The sequence below is a fragment of the Leishmania donovani genome, chromosome 22, assembly GCF_000227135.1.
Source record: "Leishmania donovani BPK282A1 complete genome, chromosome 22".
Taxonomy (NCBI): Eukaryota; Euglenozoa; class Kinetoplastea; order Trypanosomatida; family Trypanosomatidae; genus Leishmania; species Leishmania donovani.
This window is the reverse complement of record NC_018249.1, coordinates 294,209-306,546: the sequence shown is the minus strand read 5'-3', so window position 1 is coordinate 306,546 and position 12,338 is coordinate 294,209. Positions and strand designations below refer to the sequence as shown.

At 65.0% G+C, this 12,338-nt stretch overlaps 4 protein-coding genes across 4 annotated transcripts; all 4 read right to left on the bottom strand.

The window, feature by feature from the left end:
• Positions 1 to 2: 2 nt before the first annotated feature.
• Positions 3 to 158, bottom strand: LDBPK_220670 (hypothetical protein; the record flags this gene model as incomplete). Its single annotated transcript, XM_003860769.1, has 1 exon — positions 3 to 158. A coding segment is annotated over one exon (156 nt), but the record flags the coding sequence as incomplete, so codon positions are not given.
• An 806-nt stretch (positions 159 to 964) lies between these two features.
• On the bottom strand, positions 965 to 5,809 carry LDBPK_220660 (5'a2rel-related protein; the record flags this gene model as incomplete). Its single annotated transcript, XM_003860768.1, has 1 exon — positions 965 to 5,809. The coding sequence occupies one exon, from the start codon at positions 5,807 to 5,809 to the stop codon at positions 965 to 967; it is 4,845 nt and encodes a 1,614-aa protein (XP_003860816.1).
• Positions 5,810 to 7,358: 1,549 nt separating this feature from the next.
• Positions 7,359 to 8,267, bottom strand: LDBPK_220650 (hypothetical protein, conserved; the record flags this gene model as incomplete). The annotated part of the gene is made up of 1 exon (XM_003860767.1): positions 7,359 to 8,267. One exon carries the CDS (start codon positions 8,265 to 8,267, stop codon positions 7,359 to 7,361), a length of 909 nt encoding a protein of 302 aa, XP_003860815.1.
• A 719-nt stretch (positions 8,268 to 8,986) lies between these two features.
• Positions 8,987 to 11,920, bottom strand: LDBPK_220640 (hypothetical protein, conserved; the record flags this gene model as incomplete). Its single annotated transcript, XM_003860766.1, has 1 exon — positions 8,987 to 11,920. The coding sequence occupies one exon, from the start codon at positions 11,918 to 11,920 to the stop codon at positions 8,987 to 8,989; it is 2,934 nt and encodes a 977-aa protein (XP_003860814.1).
• Positions 11,921 to 12,338: the final 418 nt, after the last annotated feature.

Sequence of the window (12,338 nt, the reverse complement as noted above, 5' to 3'; positions counted from 1 at the left end):
CCAACGGAGAGCGGGCCAACAGCCTGCGGGCCAACGTCAACAGAGAGCGGGCCGACGTCAACGGCCGCCTTGTGCGGCTCAGCGGAGGCGCTGAGTGCGAGCACCGCCGCGACGCACACCAGCAACACCACAAGCGGACGCACGCTGCGGATCTTCATTGTGCTCGGTCAAAGTTGTGCGTGGGGGGACTGTGGCGCTCGCGTTGCCGAGAGGGTCGCTGGGGGAGCTCGAGGCTTCGTAGCGGTGGCGGATGTGTGGGAAGCGGGTGGGGGAGGGCAGGTTATAGCAGATATGTGGGCTGGCGAAGTAATAGGTGAGAGCAGAAGGAAGCGAGTGGGTGTTGAGGAGATGGAATGTACGGCTTAGAGTCGCTGTAGGGTGCAGGAATGCATGTGGATGGGAGCGGGTGAGCGAGTGGCGGCGCACGTCATCGTTTCAGGCAGGCGAGGAGCGCAGGCGGAGAAGGCGTGTAGAGTACGTGTGGGGCGCACACACGGCACACAAGGCGCAGATGCGGAGAGAGGAAAGGGGAGAAGAGTTAGCAGAGTGGCGAACGCCGTACGGAGAGAATGGAAAGGTGCGAGCACCGATGCCGCGGGGCGCGATGGTGACCGTGGACCGAGCGCACACGTACGCATTTATGCACACAGACACACACGCGCAGACGCTCACCACGTGAGGGGGAGCGATGTGTGTGCTTTTGGCACGCGGCGGTGGCCGGCAATGCGCGATGCTCGCATCCACACCGCAAGGCCCGGACGCGCGTGCGGACTGCAGATGGCTTGTGGGCAACTCATTCGCGGTGTGTTGTTGTTGCCAGGACGAGAGATCAGGAGAGAGAGCGGCAGGGCAGACACCGACACACCCACAGCGTGGGCGTGCCCAAACCAGTGAGAAAGAGCCACGCGCCGCCAAGTGTTGCCCAGCACCCCACTGGCATGCGCTCGATACGTCTCGCATCGCGCTACGGCGACAGTGCAGCCAGCTCCTTCGCAAGCGTGCTCAGCGTAGCCGTCATGGCTGCCTGATCGCACCGTACCCGCTGGAGACCCACCAGCGGCCCTGCGTCGCAACCGGCCGTCAAGAGAGCAGCACAGTGGCCGCTCCGCCGAGCAGGTGTCGCGACCGCGCCGGCGGCTGACGCTTGATGAACGTATTCCACGGCACGCTGGTAGTTGAGCTCCGCCACCTCAACCGCAAAGCAATGATCCTCTTGCATGCTGATGTAGCGACGGCGGAACGCCTCCTCTTGGATGAGCCGCTGCTGGGCGAGTATGTGTGCCTGGCGCTTCTGGCGCACATCAAGCGCATCGTGGCTCTGGTCGGCATTCGTTGCCGCTATCCAGAAGCGCCTTGATGTCGAGCGCGCTCGTTCACTGGCCCGCGATCCAGCACCAGCAGCATGGATTACGGCGTGGTATTCCGGCGGCGGAATGCTTCGGTGTCGGCCCTGCGCCGTATCCGCCGAACTTGCACGAGGAGCGGAGGAAGGTGCGGTGGTGGGGGATAATGTTGTGGGCATGCGTCCTAACGGAGCCGCAGCAGCCGCCGCCGCTGATTGGGCCACGATTGGGCTGCTGGGCGCCGAAGCTGTGACGCTGTGTTGTTCCTCGGCGGGTGTGTGGCAGGGCAGCCTCCTCGCGCGCTGGTAGCCACCCTCGGCGTGAAGGTGCGCCCCGGGGACTGATGCAGAGGCGTCCTCTGCCGGTGAAGCCGTCCTCGAGTGACAGCTTCGCAGGCGCTCGTCAGGCGAAGGCAATACGGCTTGCGCAGATGTGGCCCCTGCAAGAGTGCCGGCAGCGAGCCCGAATGGGATGCGTCGCGCCACCGGATAGGGAGACTTGTCCGCTGGCAATTCCGGTTGCTCGTGCAGGTGCTGTTGCCCTCGTGTTAGCTGCCGAGGCAGCGCTGCACGGTGCCGCATCGATTCCTCGGCATCCGGCGATCCGCTCAGGTAGAGGCTCCACGGCGCGGCATCGGGCGCCGCCGCTGGCACCACGCCATCATCTGCGTTTCGCTCCTTCAAGTCAATGTAAGCCTGCGGTGGGCTCAGCAGCGAAGAAGGAGACCACGACGGCACGCCACCACTGGTAGCAGCAGCAGCAACGGTGGCCCCCACCGCCGGCATGGCGCGACTGCCGCAATGCAGAGGTAGTGCACCAGACGGTCCGGGAGGACAGACGCTCGTTGCTGCAGCGGGGACAGCGGCGCTGGGGGTTCCCAAGAGGGCCTTGCGCGCCTCCAGCACCCGTGTGGCAAGCATACAAGGGCTGTACACAGCAGCGTATCCAGGCACCAACGTCGCACTTGAGAGAACACCTCCACCAACACCATTAGAGGCGGCACCGGCCCGCCACGTAGCTGCAGAGCACGCCTGGCGCGCGCTCGCACCCACATCAGAGGTCGCCTCGGCTGCCAACGATACGGGTGAGACAAGGGGCGATGCCTCGATCGACAGCACAGGGCCATGTGAGCCGTCGTGAGGGTGATTGGCTGTCCTTGTTTGATGACCGCCGGACGGCGCACCGGCTACTGCTGCCGACCTCTGCGTCGCTCGCGAATGGTGCGGCCCCTGCCCCCAACGATGCGCTCCAGCTGCGCCCCAGCTGCTCTGGCAATCGTCCCCGGTGCTGCGCCGACGGGCATCGTCGCGCACAAACTCGAGACACGTGGCGGGCCGCCACGTGCGCGCTACGATTCGCATCTCCTCGTCTTCATCGGCGCCGTCCACCACCGCGCTGCTCGCCGAGCTGCACATGGCGGCAGCCCGTTGCGCCAACACCGCCGCGAGCCCTCGGCGTGATGCACGCTGCCCACTCGAGGAACTCCGCAGCGGGTGAGCGTGCTGCGGCACCGCAGCCATTTCACCGCGGCGTGCGTCGCCGCTGCGCACAAGAAAAGCCTCGTCAGCGCTGCCCGCTTCACGCCATCGGGCACCGCTACTCCGATCACGCGGGTCGACTTGCGCGGCGCCTCCCACGGCCGACTCACCCTCAGCCTTGTTCGCCCGGCGCTCCTGCGCCGATGATGTGATGACCGTCAGCCGCACGCGCGAACGCGACGACAGCGTCCACGAAAGCGCGGCCACACCTTGATAAGCTTGCCTCCCCGACACAAGCGCTGCTGATGCACAGCTCTGCGTCACCTCAGCGAGGACAGAGGGCGCCACCGCCTCGCGTGGCGGCGTGCGATGAGGGAGCGGGGCGAGCGGGGCCGCCAGCACACGGAGTGGCTCGCTGCCACAAAAGTTGCCCGCGGCGCCTGAGGCGTTAGTTGTGCTCGCGCTCCCGAAGTTTGTGGGAGGTGCACACACGCGCGCCTCAGCAGCTTTGCGGGCCGGCGGCGGTATCAGCGAGGCCCCGGAAAGGCCGGCCTCCCAGCCAACAGTGCCGCGCACCCAACGCGCAACGTTGACGCCACCCCTGAACGGCCTTTTCCCCGTTTCGCCACATTCGCGGGCTGACTGGGATGGATGGCCATCGTCACATTCAGTCACTTGCCCCGCGGCGGAGCCCCGCGAGGAAGGCGTGACGACTCGCAAGGAAGACGAGAGTGCGGCGGTGTCAGCAGCGCGGCCGCCGACTAGAGATGCCTGACTGCGCCACCGATCCAGCGCTCGCCGTTGAGGCGGCGGCGGCGGCTTAACATGGCGTGGAGCATCAGTTGGTGGCGCGGCACCACGACGTGCTCCGTCCAACTCCAGAGCGGCAGCAACGCCGTCCCTGAGGGAAGCTGTAGCGGGGAGCTCTCTACGCTCACGAGACGCCCGCGCCACGTCGTCGCCTGCACGAGCTTCGTTGGCCATGTCGGCCTCAGAAGCTGCAGCCTGGAGCACGACGCCGTGTGCGCCAGTGGCACTGCTCTTGCTGTGGCGGTCGTTCCCACGACGACTTGGGTGGAGGGACGATGCGCCATCGCCGGCTACCCACGGGGCCGGTGGAAGCGGTGGAGGGCTTTCGCCAGCGACTGCCGCCGCACCACTACCGCCGCAGCCCACAGCGGCCTCCGTTGGTGTGGCTAGAGGAAGCTGCAACTCAGCTACCTCCGTCATGACAGGGCACGTGCCGTGACGCGGAATTCGCCGCGCCGCGCCGCTGCCGTCCCCATCGCTGCTGCTATCCCTACGAGTCTCCTCGACGGTGCGCCGAGGTGGTAGCTGCGCGGACGGCGGCGCGCTCAACGAGGGAGAGCGCGACGCTAGTGGAGACGGCGCCGGTGATGATGCTTGCGATGAGTCGAGCGCCTGCCGCGCCGCATCGGCCCGCTGCGCCTCGCCCGGGCGGCACTCTTTGGCGCTGTCGCTGCTGCTCTGCGAGCTGCGGCACGCGTGCGGCAGCGCCTGCGTCAGGAAAGAGGATGGGTGAAGCGGCGCCGGTGCATGCGACGGCGGTCGTGCGCCGTTCGTCTCGGTGAGGCCGGGCGAGCTGCTGGTGGTGCCATCGTCGTCATCCACGTCGCCGATGGCGCGATAGCGGGAGTCGGACCGTTGCCGACGGCTGCAATGATGGTCATGGACCTCGCCGCGATCGTAGCTGTCGGAGGACGTCGCGGCTGTCACACTCGCCCCGCTCAGTGACTCCCGCCGTACCACCGCACGCGAGAGGGACGCGGAACTCACCGATTCAGGCGAGTGTGACGGCAGTCGCAGCCGCTGCTGTTGCATTGGAACGGAAGCGGAGGAGGCGCTTGACAACGGCGGCGATCCAGGGAGCGGCACAGCGGAGGTGGGCGTAGACGAGAACGCTGGTGGCGACGACAGAGTCACCGTGTTGCTCACGCGTGCAAGCCGTAACGCGCGCTCAGAGCGTGGCCGGTGGTCCATCACCTCCTGGCCGCCATCACTGCAAAAAGAGAGCAGTGCGAGCTTCCTAAGCGGACCACAGCGGGCACCGGATACTTCCGTGTCGGGAGAGGCCTCAGTAGCGGCGTTGCGCTCAGCATTGCCGGTTGCCAGCTCCGTCTGCGCAGCGCGGCGCAGCGGTGACGGGCTCTCCGTGCGGGCAAAGGCGCGGGGGATCACCTGCTCTTGTCGCTCTGGCCATCTTGTGACGGGTGCGGCAGCGGCGACGGCAGTCGGTTCACTCGCTCTTGCCTGCGCCTCCAGCGAGGAGGTCCTGGGTCCACGCACGCCCACTGCATCATCGGTGCACTTGCGCTCTTCCGCGGCACATGAAGTTCTGACAGACGTCCGTGGGATCGGCGCCGGGGCCCGATCACGGTCAGCTGCAGAGCAAAGCCACGCCATCCCCTCCACGCGGCTGTGCAGGCGATCATGTGGCAGCAGCTGTGGTGCACGACGAGGGGGCAGGTGCGCCGCACCGCCACTGCCAGTCACGGATGACGAAGAGGACGGCAGCGGCGCTGAGAACGGGATCGACGACGGTGCCATCTGAGCCGGCGACATCGACTCACGGTTCGGCAAAGCGTGAACGAGCTCGTCGGCCACGTGGCGCTGCGGCGCCGGTGCCGCGCTGGTGTTCGGCGGCGGTGGTCTGCACGTCTCCTCCCTCTCGCCTAACGAAGGCGGTGATCGACTCGCGCCCGCTGCCCTGTGGTCTAGGTCACTATAGTCTGCCTCAAAGCCGCCATGTGAGTCTGCTGGGCTGCAACGAGCGTGGTGGCCTTCGCCTCCATCTGTGTCGTCCAGCCCCGCTGCACCTGTCAACAGCTCCGTCTCCTGGCCGGCAGCGCTGCTGTCACCGCTACCAGCCGCATCGCGAGCAAGGCCAGGGCGCTGGGTATAGCCGCGACTGCTGCGGCTGCGGCTGCGATAAGACGACGAAGGCGAGCCGATGGTGATGTCCATCATGGCTGATCGGGCGGGGAAGGGGTGAGTGGCGTAGCCAGCGAGAGAGGAACAGAGTAAAAGATGGCAGCAACAACGGGCTGCAGCCCCAGCGACAGCAGCCTATCCCGTCTTTGCTTGTGCGTCTGTCAGTCTGCGTGGGCAATCGACAGATCTCTGTGTCTGTAGCAGAGGAAAGGGCGGAGGAGAGCAACGCGAAACGCACGCGAGGGACGCAGGCGCAGCGGAACAGCAGATCGAGGGATACCGCCGCCGCGTGTGCGTGAGGGTGCGGAAGTGAGAGGGAGAGGGAGCGCCGATGCGAAGACGAGGGCCAGATGGCGCAGAGATGAGACACTGACGAAAGAGGGGAGACAGGGCGTGGCGGTGGCGAGGACAACGACGATGAAAAGACAAATCGCGATGATCCGAGACGCTAAACAGACACCAACAAAGGAAGCTCGAAGGCCACGTAAGGCGGAGCGAAGACGAGGAATGGCTGCTTGATGCGCCAGCAGACCTGCGCGATGTGTGCAATGTATGGGAGTGGGAAGGAAGGAGGTCTGTTTGTTTGTGTGTGTGTGTGGTGGTGCACCTAATGATGGCGTGGGCAGGAGTACGCCGCCGCTGATTCGTCCGCTGCGTATGCCACCACCAACTTCCCCTTCGCCCCCTTTCTCTATAGATAGAATCTAGGATACGTGTATACATATATATATAGGATACAGTGCAACAACGCTGGTCTCTGCTGTTCGTCGTCAGCAGCCAGTCACACAGATCGACTCGGATGAAGTGCAGGCCCGAAACTTCCCGCACACCGCTAGACACTTCTCCCTCGCCAGGACAAGATCAGAGAGAGTGCGCGCCAAGCAAAAACACAACACGCTGGGAAATGAGCAGATGAAGGCTGCGTCACCGGACAGGCGGGCGGGGCAGTTCTGCAGGATGGGCGCAAGGGAGGGCAAGAGACGCAGGCGTGAAGTACACGCACACGCACACGCACACACGAGCGAGCGAGCAAGAGGTGGTAGAACAATGGAAAAAGCGGACGGCGGGGCTGTCAAAAGGGAGAGGAGTGCGGAGGGGTGAGGAGGTGAGACTGCACCGCACCCACCCCCACTGCCCACCTCTCCCAGCAAGGCACGTGGAAAGCGCAGCAGAAGGGAAGAGAGAGAGGCGGAGAGGGAAAACAAGACAGAGATGGTGGCGTGCACGCATCTTGTCACGCACGCTCGATGGCCATCGAAAACGCAGTGTGCGCTGCAGTCGCTCCTTTTCGTTGATTCGTTTCGAGTTTGCGCGTGGCCGCTGCCGTGCGCCTCCGTGAGCGGCGCGCACGCACGCAAAACAAAACGGCGAACGGCACATCCACGCCAAGCCGCTACGCGCACAGCGCACCTTCGCCCCTCCGGCACACACACACACACACAACGCACGAAGGAAAATGAAGCAGACAGGCCAAGAGAGAGAGATGCTCCACCACTCACCCTCTCCTTCTTACTCCAGAGCCGACACAACAACACGGTATGCAACGGACGCCCAAGTGCGAGACGCAAACAAATACCCATATCGGCTACCAGCGCTGCACGGCGTCCTCGTTGATGGGGCGATGCCACGCCTGGCCCCGCTCCTGCAGCTGCCGCAGCTGCTTCTCGCGATCGGCAACCTTTGCGCGCGTCCAGAGCGACTCGGCGACGTGCTTGCTATCCATGTACGCCACCCAGTTCTTTCTCAGCAGGCGGCCCTCATCCATCGGCGTGTACGGGGCCAGCAGCTCGAACGGAAGCGTCCGCGTCTTCGCGCCAGGCGCACCACGCGGCCGGTACTGCGGGCCGTGCCGTGTGAAGTACTCTTTGCCGCGCAGGCTGTGAGCCCAGCGCTGGCCCTGCTTGCTTGCAAGCCACTGGTCCTCCCAGGCGTGGCGGCGGCGGACCTCGTCGACGGGTTGGTGTGCCCTGGCCATCGGGATGGTGCGGTGCACAGCGCCGGCACCATTGGCCGCGGCGCCGCCGTCGAGCGACGCCTGGTCGCGGCGAAGCACGCCGCCTATCGTCTCCATCGAGTCCTCCGGGACTGTGTAGAACTCGGGGTTATCGCGAATGCCGAAGATGATCGGCTTCAGGTCCTTCAAGAACTGCTTGTACACCTTCAGCTCTGCCTGCTCCATGAGCGCGCGGCCCTGCTGACAAGCGTCGGCATACGCAGCGAGCACGAGCTTGTGCTGCTGGGCTGGCGACAGGTCCTCGACGGCGGGGTGGACGCGGACTCGCTTGAGAAAGCCTCCCGGCGTCGTCATCACCTCGACGCGGCCAGCCCACGCCCGGCCTACGACGGACATGCGGTCAAACCGGATCTGGTACTCGTACTTGTTGTTGTACACGTAGGCAAGAATACGGTGAAACTGCCGCTCGGGCATGAGGCGCCGGTGATGCGCCCAGAGTGCGCCGCGCACGCGCTCAGCGATGCGGCGGTACACCTCCATGGCGCGCAGCCTCTAAGTGTTTCGTTGCCAAGTCGATCGCCAGTGCCGTCTAGCGGTCTCCGAAGGCGCCCCCTCTTTCCGTCCTTTCGTATGCGGTGTTTTCCCTGCGAGGCGCGGGGTACGACGTGAAGGTGAGCAACGCCGAGTCGAAATGAAGGAGAGTCGAGCAGAGAGAAAAGAGCAACGGTAAAACGATCGGTGCAAACACAAGGTGGGAGTCGTAGAGCAGAACGCGCGCACACCTCCGTGCATAGCGTGAAAAAGGGAACGCAGCGCAAGCGTCGCCCTCTCTCTCGCTCACACACACACGCTGTGCTCGCCATTCCCTGTCCTGCGTGTGGGCAGGTGTGCCGTGAGTGTGTGTGTGTGCGAAGCAGGAATCACAGTAGAGGGTTAGCCCAGACCGCTTCCATCCTACACCGCCGTCACTCATGTGTGCATGATGGGCGCGGAGGGGGCTGGGACGGCCTCCCGCCTTTCCGTCGGCGCGTGCGGCTCTGTTTCTTTTGTTTGTGCTTGCGCCATTACTGCGTCGTTGTTAGCACTCGCCACGCACACGCACATGCGCACATACATGTGCATCCGTATAGGCGTGCGCGTGTGTCAATGCTCGCGCTGGTGTGTAAAGACACTTGAGCAGCATGTCTGGGCAAGCGCGACACGGCGGAGGGGGGCCGAGAGTGGCTCGCGGAGCTCTCCGTCATCGCCAACGGCAGCGTTTACCTGTGACTTTCGTCCTCCGACCTGCCGAGCAGCTGTGGCGTCTGCCAGTACGTATCCTTCTCGCCGTAGCGCTTCCACAGTCCGGGTGGCATGGAGCGGTAGTTGATCTTGGCTGTCGCGTTCAGGTGCATCTGCTGCTGCGAGCGTAGCGTCGGGGCCTGGCGAATCTCATTCATGTACTTGGCAGCCGTCACCTCGCCCTCGAACTTCTCGAAGCTCGCCGTCACACGGCCGGCGTTGCGCACATACGCGGCGACCTCCTTCTTCCGCATCCCCGCCAGTGCCGTCTCCTCCTCGCGGGCCTGGATCTTCCGGCGCAGCTGGTGCAGTGCCGCCCACGGCGCCTCGGGGTTTTCCTTCGCAAGAAGCGTCTTCAGCTGCTCCGCCCGCCACTCGGCCTGGCGCCTATCCACGTCGGTGTTGGTCGACACGAGAGCCGGTCCACACGGCCTGCCAGCTCTGTAGGCCGACAGGCGACCAGACGCGTCCTCGGCGAGCAGACCGCCGACAGCGCAATGTCTGCCACGCGCGCCGCCACCGCCGCCGCGCCGACGCCAGCGCTCCTCCCTCCGCTTCTGCTTTGCCGACGAAACAACATTGTGCTGGCGGCCATACTGCTCCATCACGTCGAGAAACCGCGAGACCGTACCTGTCGAGGCCGATCTCAATGAAGAAGGCGGTGCCACTGCCGGCGGCGCTGCGCTGGCGGCGGCACCTGGCGCAACGCTGCCGTCTGTGTCGACGTCACTGAGACCGATGACGCTGAAGCGCCTGCCGTGACATGCCGCCGCTATTGGCAGCGCTGGCGGCGGAGAATGCGAAGACTCGCCTGCGGAGGCCACGGCTGTGGCCCTGGAATTCCGCGCTTCGGCGTCGCCTCCGCCTTGTCGCGCCCCCTCACCGTCCTTGCCGCGCGGGCCGCACTCTCCCTCAGAGACATCCGGCCCCCCGTGCAGCTCCAGCACAGCATGAGCAGCCCTGGGATTGTCGAGGCCGGTGTTCAGTCGGTAGCGGCCGCTGCCCGGAAGGCCTGCCTCTTGCTCTGATGCTGCAACGGGTCGGGTAGCATCATAGCCCACCTGCCCATGGATTGCACTGTACGACGGTGACACTGTGCGCAGTGGGTGCGCCCTACGCCAGGCGAGGAACCGTTCACGTCTCTCACGACGACCCTCCGCAGCCGCAGCCGCCATCGACGATTCGGTAGGGAAGAAGTCTGCAGTGTCGCCCGCTGCGTCCAGATCGCTGGCACAGCCGGAGAGCAGCGCCGCGGCTTCAGCGTCAGCGGCGCCGTTGCCGAGCGGCAGCACATAGCGGCGGTGGCAACTGCCGAGTGCTGCATCAGACGGCGACGCCGCGGTCTCAGACGCATCGACGTTGGGAGGAAGTGTAGCGCCCCGCTCGGCGCTCGTGCCTTGCGCACCCGCACTGGCGCCACCGCTCACTTCCCGCTCTCGCCTCGCGCCTGGCCTCTCACTACAGCGCGCTTCCGGCGGCAACTCTGCGGCCGCGCTCGCGCTGGTGCCGCCGCACGTGAGTTGAAAGTAGACTTTCGCCTGGTCGCGCTCCAGCTGCCGCGCAGCGTCGATGCGGCTCACCTCCGCCAGAAGCGCCGTGCGTGTGAAGGCCGCCTTCTTGTGCTGCAACAGCTCCCGTAGCTTATCGCCAGGTATGATTCCAGCGGTCTCTGTGATGAGGCCACGCAGAAGCTCGATGTTCGTGCCATCCTTGGCCGAGACGGGAATGATGAAGGGGAACACCTTGCGGTACTTGTGGCGGTGCTTCGTGATCAGCGCGTACACCTGGCGCATGACGGAGCAGACGCGGGAGTGCGGTACGCTGTCGCACTTGGTCAGCACCATAAAGCACGCGCCATGGACGTTCTCGATCCACTCCAAGTATTTGATGTCCGTCTTGGTGAGGCCCCGCTCGCAGTCCATGCAGTACAGAACGGTGTTGACGGAGCGGCGAACGCCAAAGTAGGCGTCCGTCAGCTCGATGGCCGCATCACGCCACTTGTCGCTCATGCCCTCGATGCCGTAGCCCGGCAAGTCCACAAAGGTGAGCTGCAGCCCGCCGCCGGGTAGCTTGACAAGCTGGTTGTGGTGCTCCTTGACATGGAAGGCGTGCAGCTGCTCCGGCGTCACACTCTGGTAGAAGGAGATCTTGCGCGTCGTGTTCGGCGTGCTGCTTGTCTTGGCCACGTGCTGGCCCAGCAACGCGTTCAGCAGACTGGACTTGCCTGCGCAGGCTCTGCCGGCGAAGGCCACCTCCTGATACAGCTCGTTGATCTCGAAGAAGTAGTTGTGGTCACGGAAGATGTTCGCGTCGCGCGCGCGGCTGCGATACGGCGCCGCAGCGGTGCGGCCGCCGTAGCCCTTCGCATGGCGAGACGAAAAAGTGGAGAGCGGCGCCGCCAGACCTGCCTCGATGCTCGAGGCCGGCGACACAATCGTCACTGCTGCTGCTGCGCCGCGGCCGGCTGTGCTGGCCGAGCTGCCAATCACGTCAAAGTCGTCGGCCGAGGCGCGTGTGCCGGCCTGTCGCACCAGCGAGTACGTCTGCCCAAGCATTATCTTGTTGCCGAGGGCACGCGCCTCCTCCGTCACCTGCCCGAAGCTCAGCGGCGGCGGCGGCACCAGCTTGCCGTTGTACGTGTAGTCGATTGGATTTGGATGCGTCAGCTCATAGAGTACCTCGCGACGCTTCTTGATCTCGGCATCGCGCTGCGCTGTGAAGACGTCCGTGACGAGGTCGATCACATCCTGCCCGACACCCCGTGCTGCCGGGTGGGCATGCTCGCTCTTCTCCGGCGCGGCAGGTTCGTGCGCCGCGTCGGTGCCGCCGCCGCCGCCGCTGCGCCGCTGATGATGATGCGCTCGCTGTGCCGCCTGCCGCAGCTCCGATGTCGATGCCCCCCTCTCGGCCATGCAGGGCAAGAGAGAGGCGGGGGTGTCTAGGACAATGTCGTCGTCTTGCACATCTGCCACGTGTTCGTCCGCGGGCAGCGGCGCCAGCGAGGATGAGGCAGCGGCGGTTGTCTGAGGGATCCAGGATCCTGTTGGTGAGGTGTGACTCTACGCTGAACTTCTTCAGCGCCGTTATCCGACGAGTTAAACGTACGAACGTAGTCCAAAAATACGAGTCCTACCTCAGCACGTGGCGGTAGCTGGGTTAATGCGCGGTGGAGAAAGCGCAGGAGGTCTAAAGCAGAGCGGTGAAGACGGAAGCCAGACACTGCCGTGGTGGGAGCTTGTTTTCCAGTTGGTCGCGCAGTCGTCGCGAGGCCATTTGTTCAAGTAACTTGTACAGGTTGCTGGTCGGCGTCAAAGAGAGTGAGGCGCGGGA